This window comes from Choloepus didactylus, chromosome 3 (genome assembly GCF_015220235.1).
Source record: "Choloepus didactylus isolate mChoDid1 chromosome 3, mChoDid1.pri, whole genome shotgun sequence".
Classification (NCBI taxonomy): Eukaryota; Metazoa; Chordata; class Mammalia; order Pilosa; family Megalonychidae; genus Choloepus; species Choloepus didactylus.
Window position 1 is genome coordinate 164,793,207 of NC_051309.1, and position 26,696 is coordinate 164,819,902.

Below are 26,696 nucleotides of genomic sequence, written 5' to 3' on the forward strand. Positions count from 1 at the left end.
CCTGCCCTCTTTCATTCTCACACTCTGTGCTCCAACCACACCCCAAGTGTTCTTTCACTGTTTTATTAATCACCTTTTGTTAAAATTACACGTTTTCAGTATCTTCTCCTCGACCTCATTACAAGCTCCTCAGGATCAGAGACCATTTGTAATTTATTTACGTTCCCAGGGCCCAGGACAGAGCTTGACATACTGTAGGTACTAAATAAACTGTTGAACTGAAAGGCAGGAAATAGGAAATACAGGTTTAGTAGAGCTAAGTGACTTAGAAAACAGCTTTGAATGTACTAATTTATAAAACACTCTCACCAGTAAGAACTTTGGACTTGGATTTAATGTTCTGTAGAAGTGCGTGTGTGTTTAATTTTTATAGTAGTCTATTAGAACAGTTTATAATCTAGTAGACTGTTGTTTTTATGTCTTGCCTGTGCCTCTTTTCTTTTTCTGATTGGAAGAGAGGGCTAGAATGGTAAGAAGCATCAGTCTACCAGATAATAAACTGTTCAACTACACTGCCATGGGAATTAAACCCCCCACACTAGTTATTTAATGACACAGTTGTATTTTGTAAACCATCGTGGACCTCACTCTATTCATTCTCTATCCTCTCCTTTCAGGTATTGAATTGGTATTATTTATAGTAAATAGTGTCTTCTCTTATAGCCAGAAGACAGAGGTGGTGGGTTAAAAAGTGTCAATTGGAAATACACATTCCTGTCTTTGCTTCTAGTTAGTTCACAACCCAAAGCCCCTCTTGACTACTATCAGCATCCAAGAATAGGCTTTTACACGATTTTGGGGGCTTGGAAAATTTCAGACCTCAATTAAGAATAATGGTGATAGATACTTGAAGAAAAAAGCCAGTGGGTTTAGTAACCCTTTTTATCTTGAAAGGAGTGTGGGTATGAAAGAACTAAATCATCTAGATTAGTTAATTAGGTCAAATGTCTTTCCACAATGATGAAAAATAAATAATATATTTTAGGTGTAGTATCTTGTTCAGAGTGCCAAGTAGCCAGAATCTATTAAAGAAGAATGGATTTGAGATGGGTATTTAAATCTGTTCCCTGTGAATCTCATTCTCTTGCTTTATTTTTCTGGTCTTTGTCTTGTCATAGATCAAATTACAGAGAAAAATTAAGTGACGCTTTTGAGAGATGAGAAGTTGAGATGTATTAGAGAACTCTGATTAGCCTTCTTAATATGTTAGTAAATTGATGTTTGTTAACGTTTTTAAAATTTATATCTCTATTCCCAGCTTTACAAATAGCCCTAATCTTGACCATAGAAAGTAAAGCAGAGCAGAAACTATGCTTCTTAAAATAAAGGGCCAAGGCATTAACTTGTGTGCTTCTGTTAGGTTGAGCATGTTGAAATGTCAGAACTTCTCCAGTGATAAGACTGATTTTTGCTATAGTTGAAATTACAGTGTTCTGTGGAATATTATTACATAGATAATTACTCTTTAGTATTTTCATAGTTCCCCAATTTTTAAAAAGTTATACCTAGACTTATGGGATTTATTACAATATTTTATTGACCAGTACACCTACCATGTGTCTGGTGGCAGTAGTTACCAGACTACTTTTAGTCCCATGGCAGTATGCATGTAGACATAGCTCCTGCTTTATCCTCTTTTATCCCAAATTTAGAAAAGCCTCTGGAATTTAGGACTGGAGCTGATATTAAACAACTGGTACAAGTGTGCATATATTACAAGGCTGTTATCTAAAAGAAATGGCTTGGCAAAGATCTCCTAGGTGAATAGGTATGCAAGGAATACCCCAAATTGAAAGTCACAGCTCTTAAGTAATGAACAGCACTGAATGGAAAGTTAGTTTTGTAGTAGTTATTTGTTACATTAAGAGGAATTTGGATCAAGACAGCTAAATAACTACCTTTCTTTTAAAGAATGAAATCAAGATTTCAGAAAGCCTGTGTGATGGAAAATGTTGCTTAGTGACTTTTTTTCCTCATGATGCCACTTTAACATTCCGAAGGATTAGGCAGTATGGGGTTTGTTCCAGTTTGCTAATGCTGCTGTTTTGCAAAACACCAGAAAAGGATTAGCTTTTATAAAGGGGGGTTATTTGGTTACACACTTATAGTCTTAAGGCAATAAATTTTCCAACGTAAGGCATCAACAATCAGGTACCTTCACTGGAGAAAGGCTATTGGCATTTGGAAAACCTCTGTTAGCTGGAAAGGCACGTGGCTGGTGTCTGCTTCCTCCTAGGTTGTTGTGTTTCAGCTCCTCTCTCAGCTCCTTTGCATTCTTCAGAGTGTCCTTTGTGGCTGCAGTGCCTCTTCAAAATGTCACTCTCAGTTGCTGTGAGGTCCCTCTGTTTGTGAGCTCTTTTTATAGGACTCCAATAAACTAATCAAGACCCACCCTGAATGGGTGGGGCCACATTTCCATGGAAACATTCAAAAAAGAGGTCACACCCTAATCAAAGGTGTCACTCACAGTTGGGTGGGTCACATCTCCATGGAAACACTCAGTCAGAAGGTTCCAACCTAATCAACACTAATATGTCTGCCCCCCACAAGATTGCATCAAAGAATGTGGCTTTTTCTGGGGATATAACATATACAAACCAGCACAGGGTTATTCTCTTGTGACTTGCTTGGAATAACTAGGCTCTATCCAAAGTAACATGAGTAATTACCTATGGATGCTTGTATATGTGTAAGACATATGTAACATGGTTAAAGTAGAAATGAAGCTAATCTCCTGACAGAAACACTTGTGTTTATTATGAAAGATAACCATTTGTTAGCTTGAGGTGTGATTATGTTCCTTATGTAGATAGATTTTCGATTCTGAAAACATTTGAGTTTCCTATTTAGAATTTGTGAAAATTTGAAAATCAGGTCCATTGGCTGATTGGGGCTATTATTTGTCCGGCGCTGCCCCGCTCGGTCCCCGGTTCCCGGCCGGCGAGGGGAAACAGGGAAGGAGAGAGAGAGATGCAGACTGCGCGAACTAACCTGGTCATGAATCACGACTCGAACCACACGGCAGTTGTGAAAGCAAGCCCTTTACTACAGCTAGATGAACATTCTGTGTTACTGGTTCCCACACGGGGCACGGCGCCTCGTGGGAGAGCAGCCTCGATGTGGCCGTCAGGCACGGCTCCTTGTGGGCTGTCTCACCCTACCCCGTCCGGGTAAGACCTTTTATACACAATTAACAACCAATAAGCTTCTAGGCTAGTATCGCGTATACAGGATTTCGATTGGTAGGAGCGGGTGGCGGATACATGCGTCACTATGCGGAAACAGGATGCAGGCGCCATCTTGGCTCACTCGATGGGCGGGGGTAACTCTAGAGCAGGCTGCAGCGCATACGCTAGGCCCGATTCGGGAGGCGGCTTTCCACATCTCCCCCTTTCTTATTTATTTTTGACCCAGTGTCTCCAGTGATGAGCGTGCTCCCGTGAACCCAAATGGTTCACAACCTCTTTGGTGCTTTGGGGAGTCTGGACTAGGCCTCAGCCATCCAGCGGCGGAGCCTCTAGCACCAACCAGAATGCTCACGTCATATGGAGACCGGAGAGTCCGTAAGCTGGAAGCAACGTGACTCTCCCTGCAGTGCTTTGCCTGGCAACTGGGGAACAACGACGGGGGCAGGAACAGCAGTAACCAGAGTCGGGGGTGTCACTAGGTGTCTCTGTGCAATGGCTAGGGTCCAGTCTGGCCACAACTAGGACTCTGCCCTAGAGACCCACCTGAGACAAAATTATGACTACTGGTGTCGCCTTTTACACCCGAGAAACAGCCATGCGATTCGCTACAAATTTTGCTCCAAAGCGCCCCACCTGAGGCGACCAGGAAGGGGTATAGTTAATAAATCGGTCACTATCGGGGGTAACAGAGGTGGGAGTCATAGCCATCATAGTGGTAACATGCAATTGCTGCTGCGCTTGAAACAGGCGTTCTAGCAAACATTTAACAACGACTAATCCCACCAATAATCCCACTGCAATGAGGATCCAATTAGTTAAATTGGGCCAAGAGAACCAGGAAGAAACACTGTACAATAGTTTCTGTAGAACCTCGCCTAACCCGGAGAGATCGACTTTAACGGGTTTTAACTTGATCCCCCCAATTGTGTCTAAACTAGATTCCACCTGTTGGGAGAGATTAACAAATTCAGGAAAATATGACCTTTTCAGCCAATCAGAGACTCTGGAAATGCTTCCGGTCACGTTGGCCCTGACAGGAGTGACACAGAGTTTAACCGTAAGCCACCGGGTGTCACATGTTTGCTGAAGCACTCTCCAGAGTCCATCTATTTCCAGTCCAAGTTCATCTATCTCCGCTTGGAGTTTCTGAATGGCCTGGAAATTTAAGTTCAGCATCTGATTGTGGCGGCGTAGCACGTCTCGGGTAAGGTTGACCAAGCCATTTACCGTTTCCATCGTTATGGCGAGCTGCCGATCTGTCCATGCTTGTAGCACAGCCTGCCCGATCGTTGGGACAAACAAAGAGGAAGCTACACTGGCAGCATTCGATAGCCATTCTTTTATGCCTCTTGGACGCCTAGACTTAGAGAAGGGGATATTGTTAAGTGAAACAACTTGAGAAACAGGGCCAACCCAGTCGGTTGCCTTGACGGGGAGCCAGACATAACTTGGGCGATACACTAGGATAGCGGGGCGGCGAGGCATCCGGGTCTTTGGAACGGTTGCAGACTGTAGGAGCAAGCCCTGGAAGGAAAAGGCACCTTTGAGTCTCCTTTTTACTCAAGATCCCTTCACAAGACTGGCGGCTCTTCCCTGTAACGTTAAGAAATTCAAGCAAGACTCCCTTACTTAACTCGCCATTACCAGTTTCACAAGTAGCATTCGCCGCAACTGTGGTGTTGACAACCTTGACAGAGAGGTTAGCAAAAGAGAGGATCAGTGTGTCATTGGTGAGGGGGAAGGACTCGTAGTTCCACTAAAAAGAAAAAGGCAGATTAGAAGGATTGCTATAGGAGAGCAAAGAACAGAGTTACCGATCCTCTTTTTGGGCAACCGCGGGGTGGTCAGTCCTACTATTATCGTCTTGTCGGTCGTCGCCATCATCAGCAGGGTCGGAGGCTTGGTCTAATGGTTCAGGTTGTATATTCGTTGGCGTTTCTGACAGCTGTTCCTTGGCTTCTTCAGGTGATGTCACGGTTCTCACCAGTCTTTCCGGAACCCACACTGGTTGACGTCCTGGTTCCTGGGGAAAAACACAAACAGAGCCTCTGGCCCAGCTGAGCACCGGGTCAGGGCCTTTCCACTGCCCCGACAGGACATCCTTCCAACGGACTAGACCTCTATGCGGAGGACTCGGGGTGGTGTGTTGCAGGGCAGGTGTCATTCCTTGTGAATTTTCGTTTAAAAAATTATATGTGAGCAAGGCTACAGACAGTCGAGCTTTTGGGGACAGGCCGTGGCCTATACCCTCTTTCTGTTTTTTAAGCAAGTCTTTGAGAGATCTGTGCGCTCTTTCAATGATTCCTTGCCCCTGAGGGTTATAGGGGATGCCATGTTTTAATTGGACATCCATGTTGTCACAAAATTTTTGGAAGGATTTACTAGTGTAGGCAGGCCCGTTATCCGTCTTTAACGTCTTTGGCTTACCCCAAGCTGCCCATGCAGCAAGGCAGTGTGCAATGACGTGGGAGACTCTTTCTCCTGGTTCAGCAGAGGCGTCTACCCTGCGCATCGAAAACCGATTTACAGTCTTCTGCGCGGTGGGGGCCTTTGTGGCAACGGCCACACGGCCTGGTTGCTGCACCTGGTTCGCCAAACCGTTGAGTGGCAGGGGGTTGACGTCTATTGGGACAATCTCTCTTAAAGTGCCCTGATTGGCCACAGCCATAGCACCCGTTAGACTTTGCCCCTAAGGTTCTCGGGCTTTTTGTAGCCACCTGTAGGGAGCTGGCTAGCATGGCAGCTAGACCTGCATTAGTTAAAGGGCTGCCAGCATCTCTACAGAGCCTGACCCACTCTGTCAAATTTTTTGCTCTGTTTTGTGCCAGGATAACTTTGCACTCCTTGTTGCACTGCTCAAAAATCATTTGCTTAACCACAGTCTCTGCTACTCCTGGATCTGAGAAGATTCTCTCAGCTGCGGTTTGCATCCTGGCTACAAAATCCGCAAATGGTTCTGTGGGGCCTTGGTGTATATTGCTGAGTGAGGCCTGAGCCTCTCCCTCACCTGTTAGCTTTTTCCAGGCACCCACAAAACAGCGGAAGATCTGGGCATAGACCTCTTGTGGGAAACCCGTTTGGTTCTGGGCATGGGCGCCTCTCCCCAACAGCATGTCAGCATTCCACCCGCCACGTCTCCCCGCCGCATTCCTTGCGGCCTGCTCTTCAGCTAACTCCTCAAACCATGCTTTCCAATCTATGAATTGGCCTGACGGCAAGCAAGCACGGGCTAGCTGAAAAATATCTGCGGGTGTATGATTTAGAGCAGAGAGGTTCTCGATCATGTTCAAGGTATAAGGGGCATTGGGGCCATACTGATGGACGGCCTGCCTCAATTCCCTCAATAGTTTGTAATCATATGATTCGTGCCGATTGCCACCTTGGGGATTGATAATAACCGGGTACATTTCTGAGACTGGCTGCGGCTCAAGTGGCTGGTAGCCACCCAGCATGCCAAAAGGTCTAAATGTTGTGAAAGGGTTCCATCTCCAGAAATGTCTCCCACCACTACCTAATGGCAAAGGGTCCTGAGGGCCTGTATACTCGGGCGGGGGGTACGGCAAAGGTTGCCCCTCCCCTGACCGACCCATCGGGGTTTCCGGGTCTGGCAGCAAAGGATAATTACATTTACTGGGCATGGCCACTAGAGGGAGCTCTCGGCAAGGTCCTTTGGTGGGACCGCCCAAGGCGTCAGTTGGGAGCTGGGGTGTCCCTGGGGGTGCAGCGGTAGACATTGGCGGGGCGGAAGGCCGCACGGGTGTGGCGGGAGGCTCCTCCCACTCAATTAGCGGGGATGCTTCCGCCTTCTCGTCAGTATCGCTATCTGACTCTGAGTCAGAGTCACTGGACTCCGGCGGTTTGCCCTTACAGGAGCCGTCCGCTGACGAAACTGACTGGGTTTCTTGGAGCGCGCACCGTGCTTCTTGCAAGACAGAGGATGGGCTTAGGCCGGTAGCCGATTCTAGTTCAAGGACCGCACGGACGGTCTCCCATACGGGTACTAGAATCGGGTCCATACACACGCCCGTCTGGCGCGCTCGGTCTATGTCGCGACCGAGCTTCATCCAAGAGGGTAGGCTAAGGCTGCCGGTGCAGGCAAACCAAGGGGCAAAAGTATCAACATCATCAAGAAAACGCTGAAGGGAGCTTTTCCTGACCGAGATACCCCGTTGTTTCAAAAGGTTCTTTAAGGGAGCTAAGAGAGGTGAACTTCCGGACTGCCCCATGATTGCAGTCGGCACTATACTTCAGTCACTCGGAGAGCTCTTCCGAGTCCCCCGGGGTCACCTGAAAACCCACGGGCCCTAACTATCATGTAATAAGACGCACTCACCTTCTCGCGTTGATCAGGCGCGGGAAGTCCGCCGTAAGCTCGACGCGCAGCGCTGCTCTCCTCACAGAGGGACCGTCGAGAGCGAGGCAGGAGGAGGAGCTTCCCCGTACGGGCCACCACTTGTCCGGCGCTGCCCCGCTCGGTCCCCGGTTCCCGGCCGGTGAGGGGAAACAGGGAAGGAGAGAGAGAGATGCAGACTGCGCGAACTAACCTGGTCATGAATCACGACTCGAACCACACAGCAGTTGTGAAAGCAAGCCCTTTACTACAGCTAGATGAACATTCTGTGTTACTGGTTCCCACACGGGGCACGGCGCCTCGTGGGAGAGCAGCCTCGATGTGGCCGTCAGGCACGGCTCCTTGTGGGCTGTCTCACCCTACCCCGTCCGGGTAAGACCTTTTATACACAATTAACAACCAATAAGCTTCTAGGCTAGTATCGCGTATACAGGATTTCGATTGGTAGGAGCGGGTGGCGGATACATGCGTCACTATGCGGAAACAGGATGCAGGCGCCATCTTGGCTCACTCGATGGGCGGGGGTAACTCTAGAGCAGGCTGCAGCGCATACGCTAGGCCCGATTCGGGAGGCGGCTTTCCACAATTATTAGGGCTAGGGATAGGAGTATCTGATATTCTCTAATGAAAGAATTGTGCTATTTGTTCATTTTATTTAGCCCCCAACTCCTCCTCATTTTTAGGTCAAATGACTTTGAAGTTAGGTTAAAAATTTTTGCTATGTTGATCTGATGATAATTTGAACACCATTGTCAACAGTGTTGATTTTTGTCTTTTTTTTTTTTTTTTTTTTTAAGAATTGTGGTTTTTTACATGTGGACCTACATGTGGTCTGGGTTCATGGTTCACACACATGTGTACCAACCTGTATTTGTTAGACTTTACAAATCAACACATGCCTAGGTATGATCAACAAAACATGCAAGTTGCTATCTCTGATCTTGGCTGATTTACCTAATGTCTGTAGGCCTCATCAGGGGTTGATTAGTTCATTAAATGGTATTTTCAGCATGACAAAGTAAGCCTGTTTTATAAAGAAAATATATGTAAAGCATATTTTGCTTGTTTTCACTTTCTTCCCTGCTAGGATCCCTCTACCTGCATTATATTTTTTTCCTCCCTGAACTGAATCCCTGAGGCAGAGAGGGGGTAGCTGAAAAGTCAGAGTTGGAATTGTGTAAGGTGGTGAATAATCACAGGAGTGGGCCAGGCCTGGTGAGCAGCATGGAATCCTGACAGTCGTAGGACTAGAAATTCAGAGTTGGTAAGCAGCTGAAACCAGGCAGCAAGCAGAAGTCAAGGACACGAGAATTTTGGAGTTTGGTGAGAGAGATGTGAGCAGAGGGCAAAAAAGGGAAAAATAAAAATGTCCAGGTCATATCAGAAATCAGTCTAAAGAAACAGAAAGAACTATGATACAGTCTGGGCAGCAAACCTGGGTCACACAACAGTTCTTGGGAGTTTAATGGAAGCTGTACTCTAGCCAAGAAGCTTCTTAAGCATTCCTTGTCAGGGTGGGAACCAGGCCTAGGGCGTGGGCCCCCAGAGCCTGCTTGCCAAAGCAGGTCACAGGTGTGTTTGCCTGGGAGGGAAAGGGAGGTGGCCTGGGAGGGACCTGACTCTTAGAAGAGAGTTTAAGGACAAGTAGCAACAAAGGGATAGTCAGCACTTTACTGATCACGTATTCCATGACTCACAGGAGTCAACACGGGTCGTAACACACCCATCTTCCCGGCAGTAACTGGGGCTGGGAATGAGTAAAGGGCTCTAAATGTGCTTGTTCCATTCCAGATGATTGGGAAACCTTACATCTCTGTGGGGCTTTATAGTTCTCTTCTCATGTTTCTTTGAATATTAACTCAGAAGGCAGTGTAAAGGAACTACCATAAGGAGGGTAGAGATGCGTCAGTTAAAAAGCTGTTAAACAGTTTGCGTTTTATATAGAAATCTCTGTTTTCTTTTTAAGGTTTTTCATAGCAAGAAAAAGTATGTCTGTTTGCAAAAGAAAATACTGGGATAAATATAAAGACTAATTCATGAGAAAAATGTAAATTGTGATAATGTAGAGTTATTCTGTATATTATATGATATACATTGGATACATAATAAATATCTACATGTACATATATGGTAAAAATACATATATATAAATTTATATTAGGAATTTCTGAGAATTAGGAGATTTCCAATTATAATTATCTTTACTCCGTGATTTGTCCTTTTATTTAAGGCATCAGTAGAAAATTACTTTGTCTACCTTTATTTTAATTTATTTATATTGTGAAATTAGATCAATTTACAGGAAAGAAAAACTAACCTTAAAATCTTATTTACATCTCTCCAAATTCACTTCTAATTATGCATCCCCTCGTCAATATATTTGTTTTGGTAAGTTATTTAATATGGACATTTGCACATGATATGATTTACTTAATGCTATTTTGAATAGGTATTGTATGGTGATGTAACATTTTAATTATAATTCCTTTATTTTTGACCATTTGGGCCAATATATTTTTATTTTTAATTATTGCAGAATGTTGGTTTGAACATTTTTTAACAAATTATTTTTGGGTTGTTTTCTTGGGGCATTTTCCCCCAAGTGGGATTAACAAGTCAAAGGGCAAGAATATTTTTCATTGCTTCTATTACATATTGCCAGATGGCTTTCCAGAAAGATTGAATTAATTTACCATACTGCTATCAATGTATAAGGCACAGTCCCAGTTTTAGATAGTTTAGGCAGTCTGAGCACATACAAGAGTATAATTATATTTTTACCCCAAGGTCTAGCTGTAATGATATCTCTCATAAGTAAATTCATTATATAGGCTTTGAAATTATAGAACTCATAAAGTTTGTAGCTCATTTGTTCTTCAAAATGTGGAACCTTGAAGTTAGGGACTTTTGCAGCTGGAGAACAAGCTTTGTTGGGTGGGGACTCATTTTGGACAAGTGTGTTACTGTGATCCTACTCTGTGAACTGTTGTCCAGGCCCAGAATGGCAAAGGAAAAGGAGGAGAGCCACATCCCAGGGTTTCTGCTAGTGAGGTTGTCAGGCCTGCAAGGAATTCTAGAGGGCTTGTTGGAAGGTGGGATAGTGGGGCCACTCTCGACTCAAGCATGCCGCAAAGAAGATGATGTCCTGTGGCAGCACCAGGGCCATCAATCAGTAGGCCGTGTACCTCCTGGGTAGCTGCTAACTGAAGGCCTTCCTCATTAAAAATGTCAACTCAAGGGTGTTGGGGTAATTTTTTCCCCTTCGTGATGGAATTATCAATTTTATAATGGAAGTCAGTAGAGATCACAGAGTCTGTGGAAAACCATTCGTTCTGTAAGATTGTTCCTAGGTTCCTTTGCTCTGCTTCTGACAGAGGAGGCCTTTCCCTGAGAAATAAATTTCCCTCACTGCTAAAGTGTGCTGTCATAGCATTGTGCACTTGCCAGTTTCCCCAGTGACTTGCAAAAATTCTGTAAACCAAATATAGACCATGTAACAGCACATCATAGAACTGAGCCAGGAAGGTAGTGCAAAAGACAGGTGTATCCAGGATAGAATGCAGTTCAGAAAGGCAAAAAGAAACAAAGATAATCACTGATAAAATGTTTGGTTGTTTAAAATTTTTCATATGTATACATTTTAAAGAGAGTAAATAGAGTGGGCATTAAAGTTTTTACTCTGGTTTCCATGTCATAAAGCTAATTGGAAGTTGAGATACAACATTGTTTTAATTTCCAGGTCCCAAAGTAGAAGCCAGAGAGAGATAGGAAGCATTCAAATGTCAGCAGTGATAAGGGAAAGAAACAGACTGGAGCTGTGACATGACCTATTTAGGGATTTATTTTGTAAGTGATTACTTATCTTGGAATTTTTTCTGGTGTGAAGAAACCTCAAGTTCAAACCCTTCAGTTTATTATCTACCACATATGCCATACAGTAGGGTTGATTTTGACTAGGTATGTGTCCCTTGTTCATCGCTTTCCTTTCATCCTTCCTAATGCTGTATGCTTGGTTCAAGAAGATGCCCATCCAAATAGAGATGGGAGAGATATTGTTCCATCAAGGGCATTTGAGTAGCCGTGTTCCCCTGCTGAAATCTCCAGGTCAACTCTTAAGGTCTATTTGTAAGAGAACACAAAGGTAGTCAGGTTTCCTTTTATTAAAGTGTTTTAAAATTAAAAAGCAGTATTATATTATTGAAAGTTTAGAAACTTTTAAAAAAGAAATTATCATTTTGAACATAAAACATTATTATTTTTGCATATTTTCACTTTCTTCACATATATCTTTTTTGCATAGCTAATGATTATGGATCTAAATATCTCTATATAATATCTTTTTCTATTTTTCATATTGCTCTAGTATTCTGAATAATGGTCGAAGAAATGCATGTAGCTTAATTTACATAACCACACTACTTTCTTTGACATTTAGGTTGCCAAAATTTATAACTATTACAAATATCTTCTTTCTATGATTTAACCTCTTCATTTTATTCCTTTGAGAGAGAGAGAGGCACAGTGCTCACATATATTTTTCTGTGGGCCAAGGCTCCTGCATTTTCAGTGAGGAGTTGGTAAAGTTTATGGTGGTGTGTCTTCATAATTATAATAAACATCACATGGATGATAAATATTTGATTTGGTTACAGGTGGTGAAAATCTTAGAGAAGCATGACCCTTTGAAGAACACCCAGGCAAAATATGGTTCCATCCCTCCAGATGAGGCCAGTGCTGTGCAGAATTATGTAGAACACATGCTCTTTTTGCTGATTGAAGAACAAGCCAAGGATGCTGCAATGGGGCCAATTCTGGAATTTGTGGTCTCTGAGAACATCATGGAGAAACTCTTCCTTTGGAGCTTGAGGCGGGAATTTACTGACGAGACTAAAATCGAGCAACTAAAGATGTATGAGATGTTGGTCACCCAATCACACCAGCCTCTACTGCACCACAAGCCCATCCTGAAGCCCTTGATGATGTTGCTGAGCTCTTGTTCTGGAACAGCCACCCCTGTTGTGGAGGGGAAGCTAGTTGTTCTGCTCAATCAACTCTGTTCCATCCTTGCCAAAGATCCTTCCATTCTAGAACTCTTCTTCCACACTAGTGAGGACCAAGGGGCCGCCAACTTTCTCATCTTCTCTCTTCTGATTCCCTTCATTCACCGGGAGGGGACAGTAGGCCAGCAGGCCCGGGATGCTTTGCTTTTTATCATGTCTCTCTCTGCTGAGAATTGCATGGTGGCTCATCACATTGTGGAGAACACCTACTTCTGCCCAGTAAGTTCCTCTCATTTGTTGTTTCCCACCCACTCCTCTTTCCCTCCTCCATGCTAATGCTACATACTTTTTTGTTCTTTTCTTTTCAGCAAGTTATATTTGGCACCTTCCATGGAAAGATGTTCAGAGGAAATTTTTTGGAGGGAGTATAGGAATCTAAGTTGGCATATTATTTGGTTGAACAATGTTAGCTTAAAATAAGCCTCCAGAGGAAACTATCTGTTTTATCATTTCTTGGTTCATTTTTGTTTTGTTAGGAGCTATTTTAGTTTTTTCTAAGAGGTATCCTGAGATATTGGTAAAACCTGTACTTTCTATATTCCTAGTTTCAGGTTGATTTTGTGCCAGTGAATGATGGTTTGTGGCGCGACCCCCCACAGCTGCTTTCACAAATTAATTTGTTTTTCAGCAAGATAATGACCACTAGTTGTACATCCAAATCATTGATTTCATTTTTAAAAATAAATACGTATTTGTAGCTTGAAAAAGCAAGAAATACTCTACTGTGTTGTATAGTTTCTTAATGGTGAGAAATAAAGTGCAAGGTGCTTTGCAGATGCCCAGGCTTAATCACATTTCCGCAAAATGATGGGAGCCTTAGGGCTCTGAATTTTGCATGTGTGTGTGTATGTGTGTATGTTAATGCCATCTTTTGAAGGGGGATTTAAATGGTAGGTTTACAAATTTGTATCTTTTTCCAGTTGGTTAGATATGTTGGGAAATACCTGTTAATACTTCCTCAGCTCAGTGAACAAACAAACCTCTTATTTCCATTGTGTGTGTGTATATATATATATATTTACCAATCATCCCATTATATTTGTTAATAAACTATATAGCCTTAAATTTGCTGTTTCTGCTGTAATAGTGTGTTAGACCATTAAGTGAGTTTTGTTGGAGCAGGCCTTGCAAGTTGTCGTAGTAAATTAGATTCACTGTTAATACTCTAGAGAGTTCTTGACCAGGGATGGTAGTTCTTGACCAGCGACAGTATGCCCCCTAGAGGGTATTTAGAAATGTGTGTGGGGTGTGCTTGTGATAGGAACATGGGGTAACCGTGGTGTGGCACTATTGGCATTTAGTGTGCTGAATTTAGGGATGCTTAATGTCCAGTAGTTTGTGGGATGGTCCCGCATACCAAAGAATTGATGTGCCCTAAAGGCCAATAGTGACCCTATTATGTAACATGTTGAATTTTACTTTGAGGTTTAAAAGCAGCTATCTTCTTTGTACTCCTGCATTTCTATTTTTACTGATGAAACAGGGTTGCCTAGTGTATTGTGAATATATACTTCAGGGCAAACAGACAAATAAAAACTTTGAAAAATAGAATTTCAGTTAGGAGGTTCAGAGTACCATGTGTCTTCCTTTCTCCTGGGTCCAGGCCAGTGGCATAAGAAATTGCTTAAAGATTTCTAGTCAAATGAGAAGTGAAGAACTGATTTTTGATAGCCAAATGAGATGTGAGAACTGATTTTACTCATCTGTGTTGGAACATTTAATCTCACCTCCTCATCTCCTTCAAAATGCAGAGCTTCTTATAAACTCTTTTTAAAGAATATGATAGGTAAAAATGGGACTTCTCATCCTAAATCTAAGCATTTTTGGAATACAGTGCTATATTAGTTTTCTACTGCTGCTGTAACAATTACCAAAAATTAGTGGCTTAAAACAGAACAAATTCATTTCTTACAGTTCTGAAAGTTAGAAGTCCGTTGGGTCTTATTGGGCTGAAATCGAAGTCTCGGCCGGGCTGTGTTCCTTACCAGAGGCTCTAGGGGTGAATCTGTTTCCTTGTCTTGTCCAGTTCTGCAGGCCACCTGCATTCCTTGCTTCTTGGCCCCTTTTCTCCATCTTCAAAGCCAGCAATATTGCACTCTGACCATTCTTCCTTAGTCACATCTCCCTCTGACTCTTCTCTTTTGCCTCCCTCTTCAACTTTTAAGGACCCTGTGATTACACTGGGTCAACCCTGATAACAGAGAATAATATCTGTATTTTAGAGTCAGCTGGTTGGCAACCTTAATTCCATCTGCAATCTTGATTCCCCTTTGCCATGTTACCTAACATGCCCACAGGTTCCAGGGATTAGGATGTGGATATCTTTGGGTGGCTGTTATTCTGCCTGCCACAATTGCTGTAGCAAGTTTGGGGAGATCTTGAAGAAATTTGAGGAAGGACTCAGCAAAATCAGAATTCAAGGGAGAGTTTAATCTGGGTATGTAAGATAGATGAGTTTGGGAGATGCAAAGGAAGTAGGGTTCTGGCAAAAAGGGTGGCAGGAATGAGGATGAAAAGGAGGAGCTGGATATGAGCAATGTTGTGGAGGCAGAAGCTTATTAAAAAAATAACAGTTTGTTAGAGAACCATATTTAGATGTTTGACTTTGACTTATTTCAATTCTTTTGGGTAGTTCTGTTAAAGAAGGAGAGCAGGTGTTGAAACAAATCATCAAAATATTCAAGTGGTTCACCATGGTTGTAGGATACAAGATCAATATGCAAAATTCAATTTAAAAAGGAAATTTTAAAAAGATTATGTTTACAAAAGCAACACAATCATAAGGTATCTTGGAATAAATCTAACAAATATGTGTAAGGCCTTTGCAGAGAAAATTATAAACCTTATTGAAGAGAATATGTAAATAATTGGAAACCTCTCCAAAATAGTCCATAAAGTTATGTAATTTATTTTTTACTACTTTTATTATCAACAAAAAATAAAATGCAGGAAAGTTGGAAGGATATTAAAATGATCACTGCATACATACCACCTGGATTCAAATTTAACATTTTGCTATTCTTTGGTGTATCTATCATTTATCGATACTTAACATTTGTTTTTGTTGTACCCTTTGAAAGTAAGTTGCAGGCATCAAATAGTTCAGTATGTATCTCCTAAGATTAAGGACATTCTCCTACATAACCATAACACCTAATAACCATTATACCTAAGAAAATTATATAGTGATTCCTTGTTACGCTCTAATATCCAATTCCCCCAAATTATGCCCAAAATTACTTTAATAGCTGTTTTTTTTTTTTCCTCCCAAACTAGACTCCAGTGCAAAGTACACATTTGGTTATCATATCTCTTTAGTCTCTACTAATCTAGAACAGCCCTGCCACTTTTTCTTCCCTATGGTTTTGACTTTTTAAGAGATCAAAGTTTTGTCTTGTAGAATGCTGCACATTCTGGGTTTGTTTGCCTTTCCTGTGGTATAGTTTGACTTGTCCCTATCCTCTGTATTTCCTGCAAATTAGAATTAGATGTAAAGGCTTGATTAAATTCAGGTTAAGCATTTCTTGCAAGAATACTTTATAGGTGATGCTGTATATTCCTTATTGCTCTACATCAAGAGACATTTGTTACATTGTTTGATCACTGATTAATGTGGTGATCACTAGATCTCTCTTTTGTAAAGGTGCAATTTTCCATACATAATTAATTGTCAGGTGTAATTTATGAGCTCTTAATGTGATTTAAATCAAAATTCCAATAGTGCTCTTCATGGAACTTGACAAGTTGGACCTAAAAGTCATATAAAAATGTGTAAAAGGCCAAGAATAGCTGAGGTAATTGTGAATAATGGTAACATTGATATCTTACATTTGTTGAGAGGTTACCGTGCCAGGCCCTGTGCTAAGTGCTTTACATATATTGATTCATGTAATCCTCACAACTCTAGGTACTAGTGTTACTATAGATGATGAAAGTTAGGCACGAGGCCATTAAGTAAATATGAGACCATGTGGCTCACAAGAGGTAGAGTTAGGATTTGAACTTGGGCAATCTGATCTCACTAGCTTGTACAAAATACCAGGTCTTCCTATAAAGCACCAACCATTAAGAAATACTGGAATTAAGAACAAAAATACAGAATGGGAGAAGTTATTTGTATCTCACACAACTACAAATGATTGCTATCCAAAATATACAAAAATATTTTAATGCTACAAATTAATAAGAAAAAGAGGAAAAATTAGAAAAATGGATGAAGAATTTGAACAGGTAATTCGTAGAGATATCCAAAGCCAATAAACATGAAAATATGCTCAACTTCCCTAGAATTAGGGAAATGCAAAATAAACTTATACTGAAAAAACAGATAGCACAAGTCAGATTGGCTAACCTTTGGATATCTAATAACACCAAGGGTTGTCAAGAGTGTGGAAAAACAGGAATCTTTGAGAATATAAATTGGTGCAGTAACTCAGGAAATACCTAGGAAAATTGAATGTTTGTATACAGTGTGATACTGTAACTTCACTTAAATGTTTGCATGAGAGTAATCTGGCACATGTTTATAAGGATAGATGTTCAAAGATGTTCAATAGAACATGATTTGAAGAAGAGGAAAATATAAACATATTAGTGGAAAGATAAGTAAACTGGTTTTTCATACATCAGTGGAATACTAAGCAGCATTCAAAATGAAGGAATCACATGTATTAGTGTATAACTGTATCTACAAGTTTGATCATCAATAAATCTAAAAACATGTTGAGTAAAAATGTAAGTAGGAAAGGGTTACATACAGCATGTTGGTATTTACATAAAATTTACATAAAATTTTAAAACACAAAACTTTAGTGTTTGCTTTATTTTGAATACATGTATATGTGCTAAAAGGGCAAAAACAATAACAGGAATAATATGTACCAAGTTCAAGACTGTACTTCTGGGAGTGCAGCAGTAGGAAAGGATGGTAATGGGATTGTGGTAGGGTTTAGCTCTATTTATAATGTTTTATTTTTTGAAAAAATAAAAAGCACTCTGAAGAAATTGTGGAAAAAACATTAATATCTATTAAATCTTGGGGATGGGTTTCTATTATATTTATTTTTGTGTGTTTGAAATATTTTATAATTTAAAAAATATTAGGACAAGAATGGTGCATGTTTTTAATGTTTGGATTTGCACTTATTATATTACAAGCAGATTTCACTGAGTAATTATTGCTTTTATAAAAATGTGTTTTAAAACATTGTATAGTTCATTAAAATCAGAGAGGAAACAGCATATTCAGCTGACCTTATTTGCTAGAATGGAACATGGAGCTTCGTTGTATTAAGCTGCCCCTCAGGATAGATCCCATAATCTCATTTGTACTCAGTTTTCTATAATTACATCTGACAACATAATTTTGAAAAAGCCCTCTTTATGTTGAAGATAAAAGCATACTCTATTAACCACCCAGCTAAGGACCACAATTGACAAAAAGCTTTCTCTAATTAGTATGATTGTCAAAGTGTATTAGCATCAGGCTGTTGGAAGAGTAATGATTCTTTCAGGAAATTGGACCACTTTTGGAAACTTTTGTCGTGGTTGATAGGAGAGCTTGCTGATTCCTCTGCCCCTTATCTAAAGATATGCTTTCCTGCAAAAGGAGAACAATTTGATGTCAGCCGATAGTTGGTGACAGTTTGCTCTTATTACTTCTTTTGATTTTTGTTAACCAAATATTGATGGCTAAGCCCTTGTCATTTGTTATATTTTGGCAAAAGTAGAAAATATATATATATATAAATCAAGAAATGCAGATTGAAATAAGTAACCTTTAGGAACACAGCTGCAGGTAGAAAGTTATTTATCCCAGTTCCAAAATTTATGAGGCTTTTTATTCTGGCGAGTTGTTTCAAATGGTCCCCACCAGGTGTTTTGCTCCTAGTTTCATACTCAAGCCCATCTGCTAAAAATCTTTATGTTTTTGCCAAAATTAACTGGGTACTGCTTGATGTTTCTAGTTAAAAGATTAACATTTCCTGACTTGTTCAGTGCTCTGTGCACCTTATTTTTCTTTCCTCCATTGGAAACATTGCCAAGTGTAAACCAATATTTTAATCTTTTAACATGCATTATTTTTCTTTAATCCTTATAACAATGAAGAAACTGAAGCTTAGAGAACTTTAATTAAACTGGCCTGTACATGGCCGAGTCTGGATTCAAAACCATGTTAGCCTGATACTGAAGTCTATGGTCTCAACAACCACTATGCTGTATTCCTGTTGGGAAACTTGTTTTCTTTTTTTATTTTCCTGTTGTTATTCTTACAGTTTTATATGGCATTTAGTGTCTTTTAAGGGAACTCTGGAGAGAAGATAAATGAAAAATACTGGGTTAGTACCTAACATGTTGGGAATATAATGCTTTATAATCACTTTTTTTGTGTTCAGGATTAATAAAAGGCTAAAAATGGTGGACGGGCATATTACTTTTGATTAACTGTTGAGTACATAGATTTATTGAAAAATATTAAATAATTTTTAATTTAAAAAAGTGATATTTAAATGTAAATAGATAGGTGTGCCATTAAACTGTTGAACCTGGAAAAACTATCTATAAACTTACTACATCTTGGTGTTAACATGGCAAGATGACATTTAGCGGAAGTCTGAAGAACTGAATTACTTTTTTTTTTGCCAAGTATGCAAGAATGCATGATGTAATCTGGAAAATGAAGCATCAGGAGCCCTGCTTGGCATGGAATTTGCTCCTAAGGTTCTGTTCCAAGAAGTTTTAGTGTATAAAATTGGGACCCATGCTCAAGGTGTCAGGTCTTTCCTTATTAAGCATTCTCTCAGAGTACAGAAATGATTTATTGTTAGGGATGTTTAATTGTTTTAAATTATAGTTGCTAGCCTCCTGAATTAAGCTTTTCTTTAAAGTTTTACATGGAGTTTGTGAACATTTTACATCAAGGTAGATTTCCATTTTAGATCTCAATCAAATTTCTGTTTCAACTTGAGATATTTACTTGTCATAGAAGGTCATTTCACTCCTACTCTTTTATCCTTCCAAAGAATACAGTGAATATTTTTCTCCCCGCTTCCCTCCCTCTATCCCCAATATACATATTTTCTTTCTTTTTCTCTCTCTGGAAAAAGGAGTAGAGTAGTTTTGAATTTTCTAAATGAATAGTAATGATAGATTTTTAATTTAAGAGGAAAGTTGTTATAAATCATCCATATTTAAGTTTTTCCTTGAGGAATATAACTTTAAAAAGCATAAGAATATTTATAATGTGTTTAGTAACTAGTCTAGGCTTTTCCTAACAGGTTCACTAAATGTAAGTTTTAGAATGCGTACGTCATTTCCTAATTCAGCTACTATGCTCTACTAGTTCCTGTGTTTCCTCATCTGAATTGAGGTTTTAGATTTTCTTAGTCTAAGGAAGCCTCTTCAATCTCAATTTGATGCTAATCTCATCATGTCACTCTCTTACATAAACCTTTCCCTGATTTCCTTTGGGGTAATGTCCAAAGTCCTCAGCAAGGCTCTTGGGGCCCTCTGCATCTGGCCCATGCCTGCCTCTTCAGCTATATTCCCCCCTCTCTCAAGACATACTGGTCATTTTCCAATTCTTTAAATGTCTCATGCCTTGTTGCCTTTCCTTTTTCTTGTCATATTCCCACAGAACCCTCCACCTGCCTTTTGGGAGCCATCATCTTTTTTGCATTTGTTAGTTTGCAGTCTGTCCTCTCTGTCTCACTTGGTCTGAGTTGTTCACCAAGTTTACATAGTACCCGGCCCACAGTCTGTGTTCTACAAATATGTGTGGACTGGGTGAATGAATCTGAACTCTGATCAAAGCTTTGGAAGAGAGATAGAAATATTTAGCAGTAAAGATTTGGAATCTTGTTCTTAAGACTGTGTAATACTCTTTATTCTGCAGAGTATTTTCTTCATGTTTCTTTACCATTCTGAAGAAGATGGATAGCAGAGACACTGTCCAGCCCCACTGCACAGGGGCGGGAGCTCGGCAGGACTCCAATCCAGCTATCACACTGCACTGTCCATTTGTACAGGCAGGCCTCTGTACGGATTGCAGTCATGCCCTTTTCAGAATACTCTTAAAAAAAGTGTATATTAGGTATGTGTTATTTTTAATTACTGTCACTGATGTGTGTAATTTGAAAATTAATGTTGCTGTAATTATATTGATATACTGAACAGTTATTCCCAGCTTTTTAGTCAGACAAATTAAGCCTGTCTTTATGAATTCATCTTCAGAGCCTTAAAGTGGTTAAGGAATCAGGAGTATGCAGAATTAAAGTCTTTGTTCTGTGATTAATTTAGCATGAGTTAGCAAATGTAATTGATTTTAAAAATGTGGCATCAAGATTAGATTTCTCTTTAAGGAGAACTTCTGGTCGCTGTTCTCTCTTGCCAAAGGTTTCTAATTTATAACAGGCAACTTGCTCAGGTCACATTTATAACTGGAATTAAAGTGATTTGTTTGGTATGTTGACAAGGAGTTAAATACTTTAAATAGGGGACATTCTCGTTTGGGATCACAGATGCCCTGATTTTGAAAAAGAGATAAATGTATTATTTGTTTACTGTTGTGTTCCCTGCACCTAGCCTAGTGCTTGGCCTGAAGTAGGTGCTCAGTACTTTTTTTTTTTAAATGCATGAGCTAACAAATGAGTGAATAAAGGTCACTAGGAAACAGAACAGAAAAATATTTATCTTTTAGTTTCTCCAATATTGCAGTTTTCTGGTTCATCTGTCACTGCCCTTTATATTCCATTGTGAGCTTCTGTACCATCTTCCACATGGCTGCCAGGAATCTTCCTCATAAAGCTACTCACAGTTCCTTTCTGTGAGACCTTCTGTCCTGGACCTTCCCAGGGCTTTCTCCTGTAGACTGGGGTATGTGCTTTCTCTATATTTGCACTCTTGTTATTGTGCCATAATGTATTGTTTGTTTATGACTTTGTCCCTTTCCTGAACTCCTTGGGGGCAGGAATTTTGTTTTATTCATCTTTCTGTGTGTCCTCCTCACTCTCCCCGTCCCCAGCCCAGCCCAGCCCAGCACTGGTTCATAGGAGGTGAGCAGACCATGTCATCCACGTGTGTATTATTAGCTAGATACCTCTTGTGTTGCTGTTCCTTCTGCTGGAATTGTCCCTTCCTAGTCTCTCCACCTTTTGAATCCTTCTAGCTAGATGATGTCATCTGCTTTTAGTATTTTCACCTTAAAGCGCAGTGTTTGGTCCAGTGACATTGGCATCACCTGGAAGCTGTTTATTGCAGGTTAAGAACTTTATTAAAGAGTTCATTATGTTTTTATTTCTGAATACAGGTACTTGCAACTGGGCTCAGTGGTCTCTACTCTTCCCTGCCTACAAAGCTAGAAGAGAAAGGCGAGGAATGGCACTGTATTCTGAAAGACGACTGGCTCCTGCTCCCTTCTCTCGTACAGTTCATGAATTCTCTGGAGTTTTGCAATGCAGTTATACAGGTACCACATCACAATAAGAGAACCTTTTGTTATGATTCCGTCAGACACGAGCATGCTCATAAAATATTTACACTTTACTTTAAGGATATGAATGCCCTTGACTGAGTGAAAATACTAGATTTATAGTTTTCTGGGAAGTTTTAATTGAGAAAAAATTAGTAGATTATCTTCTTCATAAAATGTGTTAATTTTATTTTGATTATCCACTTAACCATCGAGAATAAGTTCAATGCCTGACTCATTAAATAGATATTTTTAACCTTCTAAGTACTCCAAATTATATCACTTTTACATCAAGGTCTTCTTGGTAGTCTACAAAGGAAAACACTTTATTTTGCTTAATGGTGCATACTACATAAAGAATATTGTTATCTCAATTGAATTTAGAAGAAGTTAAGCATCTTCTTAGCAACACAAATTAAACTTGCTTTGAAATTGGCCTGCTTGGGGGAAAAAACAACCACTGAACTCTTGTATATTTGGCTTCTTGATTAGATTTTTACCTTCAGATTGATGTTTCTGTTTTCATTAAAAATCAGATTTTATATATATTTAAGAATGCAGTAGGTTTTCATCAAAAGTTTTATTTCTATATAGCAAAACTATTACCTTAATTTTGGATTTAGTAAGAAATCAAATTTTCTTTATAGTGATTGTAGGGTGAAAAATGTTAGTTAAAATCTTTTTATCTACCAAATAAAGAAATTGCTTCTGGAAAAAAAAAATACAAGTAAATTACTTTAGTCCCCATCTCATTTTTATTGCTAAGTCAAAGAAAATTTTATTTATATGTAAGATAAATTGATTACATTTTCAGTATTTTTTCCTTTGATATTACAGTCTACTGACATTTTCTTGCAGAAGTATGTGAAAATAAAAAAGATGGAACTACTATTAGTTCCTACCCAAATGTATACACAGAGAGATTATCAGTAATTTGAAGATCTAGCCTCACTTCCTTAGAAATTGCTTTTTACTCTATTGTTTGACTTTATTATTTTTTTAAGAGAAGCAAAGCTAATGGGCATAGTTAACAGGGAAATACATTTCATTCTGTATTTTAAAATTGAAGCCATATACTTTTAAGGGTTTTGGTTTGGGGATGTTATTGAAAGATTTTAGCAAAGAGTTACCCATGCTAAATATGTTTTCAAAATCAAATGAAGTGTTGCAGCTCTGATAATGTTTCTGCTTTTGAACAGTGTTTATTTTTTTATGAAAATATTTTCTAAATGCCTTCCTCCCCACTATATACAATTGTCAGAAAAATGCATCTTTAAAATGAGAAAATGCTTTCTGCTAAGAAAATAAATCTGTTTAATTGTCTATTTTGACAGCTCTACTTTTTTTTTTTTAATTTATTCACAAGTTATTAAAATAGGACCTAGATTAAGTTATGGGACAAAAATTATACTTTTCAGCTCATTAATTTTTATGAATCCTTCCTATTCAATCTATTGTCTTTTTTAAAAAGAAACTTTAAAATTACCAGTTTTTTCATTTGGAAGTCCAACTTTGCTAATTTTAGCCAATCTGTATATACTGGAATAAATCACCTGAAAAAATTGCATGGCAGTTAGAGATTTGAATTATTCTTTATCCACTGAATAAATGGCTAAAATTTGGATTTCCTTTTTGAAATCGGAATGTACACAGAAATGTTTGCCCTTAAGAAGACCTAAAGATTGAATTCTTTTGTCTTTTTCATGACTCCCTGTTTCTCGTTTAGGTGGCTCACCCCTTGATTCGCAGTCAGCTTGTCAATTACATTTACAATGGATTCTTGGTACCTGTCTTGGCTCCTGCTCTCCATAAGGTTAGTAATTGACTAATGGTAATCTTCTATCTGTTTAATGGTACAACTGATAGAAACTGGGTAAGGTGAACAAAATGAATTGACCTGATGGTGGCCTTAGCCTTATTTTTGTTTTCATTCCATCCATATTTCTTAGCAGTATCAAAAATAGTTCTTAAGAATGGCTACAGCTTAAGTCGGATGGGATGGATCTGTTTGGTGTCATAGAATATAGCATTGTGAAGTCAAGTAAGATAGTCTAAACTAGGATTTGCAAGTAGACTCTGACTCTTGTACCTACTTCATTCCAAGGGTGATGGCTATATGGAACCCTCTTTAAGCTGTTCTCTTGGGCCAAGTGTGCCATAGAGTGAAAGGTCTGTTGTACATAGGGGGAAGGGCAGTAGTAGCATAAGTGTCTTAGTTTTGTGATCTCTTAAATAGAACCTAATTTTTAAAACTTTAAAACTTTTTGTTTTGAAATACTTTCAAACTTATAGGACAGTTACAGAATTATTACAAACTCCATACAGAGAACTAATACACCTATTCCCCCAGATACCCAAATCTGTGACTTGTGCAAAACTTTTAACCTCTCTGAGTTTCTATCTGTCCATCCATCTTTCAATCCATCTTTCTATCCTTCTGTCTGTTCATGTATTTACCAGTTCATTTTCTGGGTACTTGAATGTAGGTTGTATATATCATGTTCCTTGAACACTTGATATTGCCACGTCCATTTCCTAAGAACAAGGATATTCACTTTCATATGCACCTTAACGTGTAGTAGAACATAACTTTTTTCATTATAAGAATTTTGTGACAGGAGTAGTTAAAGTGAAAGCAGGTTAAGGTTCCGTCAGATGTTGGCTTTCTCATTTGCACCACTCTGAATTCCTTATGACACTCATTTTATATAGTAAATGAACTATCTTTTGTCTTGTGAGCGCTTGGACACAGAATTCTAATTATAAGGAGTTTTTTTCCTGCACTGAATAAAGAGACATACACAGTTTTTAGTTCTGAGGATTCTTAGTTTGTCAAATTATTGTAATTGCCATCTCTGGTAGAGAGAGAAGCAAGGAGCAACTTACCACATGTTGTTTTGATGGAATGCCTACCTTTCCAAATCATGAAGTTCCGTTTTCATGGGCTCTCATTTTATAGAATCTAAGAATTCCTGGTTGTGGCAACTTTTGAAGTCTGGCTGTACATGCTGATGATTTTTTAGTTTAGGACATTGTGTTCATCTCTACTATTAGTGTCCTTTGAAACAGTGATGATATTTTCCAAAAACAACAGGGTACTTTGTCTAAGATTTTTGTGTTGCTTCTTGGTTCAAAAGTAGTCTTGCAAATGTGGTTTAAGCATCAAAATATTGCGATTTCCATTTTATTATAGTGGTGATGGGCACTTAGAGAACAAGTCATTGAAATTAAATCTGTTTTGGGAAACAAAGGGCATATTTTCAGAAAATACAAGCCTTGTCTTTATATCCAGGTTGTCCTTCTGCTAGTATCTTGCTATTCTGGGGGTGGGCTGGATGTCTCATTTTGAAGGCCTCTAAGCCTTTGCATGGAGGAATTTTCCTCTTTGGAGGAATAACAATGTTATTAAAGTTCTTTGGGAGTAATTTTCCTTACACAGTCTCATACATTTAGACTTTCTTTCTCATTTATTCCCATCTTTTCCCTCATTGACCTATTGGTATAAAATAATTTTCCAAATCATTATAGTAGTGATAATTATTACAGTTACTATTTGTTCAGTATATTTAATGTTATTATAATTGGCATACCTTAGTATTACAAATAGTCATGATAACCATAACTGGGGATGATGTCATGTCCACTTCAGAGAGCTGTTAGGAGGATCTGACTGGTCATTCTGTACTTCTCATTCATAGCATTTACCTCAAGTGAAATTAAATCATTAAATGTGCAATTACTTGTTTAGTGTCTATCTCCCCAGTGGGATGTGAGCTTGATGGGGGTAGCATCACATCTGTTTTGTTCACTGTTGTATCTCCAGTGCCAAGCACAGCACCTTAAGCTTAGGGGGTTGAATGAACAATACACAGATGGAATGGTGTTTGTTAAAAGTTCCAGGCCAAGTGCTGGCACTTAGTACATTCCCAGATAGTGGTTCATAGAGAATAATAGCTAACATATGATATAGCATTTTATGTATATTAACTAATATTATTCTCAACTATGCCTATAATTAAAATAGGAGATTTTTGAAAATTGTGAAGTTAATATATGCTTATTAGAAAAAATACAGTCAGTACTAAATATATATGCAATGCAAATGAAAGTTACTATATTAGATTTGAATTTCCAGCCCTAATTAAAGACCCTTAACTTTTATCCATTGCAGGCAATTTCTCCCAGGGCTATTTGTGGACTAAGGAGAACAAAGACTGACTTTTTTTAGCCCCCTTAATTTATTATTCTCCCTGCTCTCTTTCTTTGTGGGTTTGCTTGTTTATAATTTAGAATTAAAGAGTGAGGAAGAGAGCAGGAGAATGGGAGAAGGTGAACAGCCTGTCCAGGGCTCTTGGCTTCCTAAGTGGTTGATAAAGGAAGGAGCCCTTTCATGAGTGGCTCGATGGTGCTCAGTGGCAGAAGAGCAAAGAATCCCATAAGAAGGAGTTTCTTGAGGAGTTCCCAGTGGAAGCAGTCATATCCTACATCCTCTCTTTTGATATGGAAAGAGATACCTAGAGGTCTGGACTCAGGTCTACTGTAGGGGGTTCCTGTCCATATCTTTCATACTCTGTGTCTCTGTCTTTACAGATGAAACTTATTTAGTATCATAAATAAATTTCTTTTGT

The 26,696-nt window shown here is 39.3% G+C and overlaps 1 protein-coding gene across 4 annotated transcripts in view; it reads left to right on the forward strand.

The window, feature by feature from the left end:
• The window catches only part of FAM160A1 (family with sequence similarity 160 member A1), a 291,232-nt gene that overhangs the window by 184,860 nt on the left and 79,676 nt on the right, over positions 1-26,696 (forward strand). For 3 of the 4 annotated variants that reach the window (XM_037830813.1, XM_037830812.1, XM_037830815.1), the window contains 3 exons: positions 12,192-12,818; positions 21,907-22,065; positions 23,795-23,881. In XM_037830813.1, coding sequence (XP_037686741.1) covers positions 12,192-12,818; positions 21,907-22,065; positions 23,795-23,881 — 873 coding nt within the window. Of the gene's footprint in view, positions 1-11,297; positions 11,386-12,191; positions 12,819-21,906; positions 22,066-23,794; positions 23,882-26,696 lie in introns of those variants that run through there. The other variant, XM_037830816.1, reaches the window with a different exon arrangement.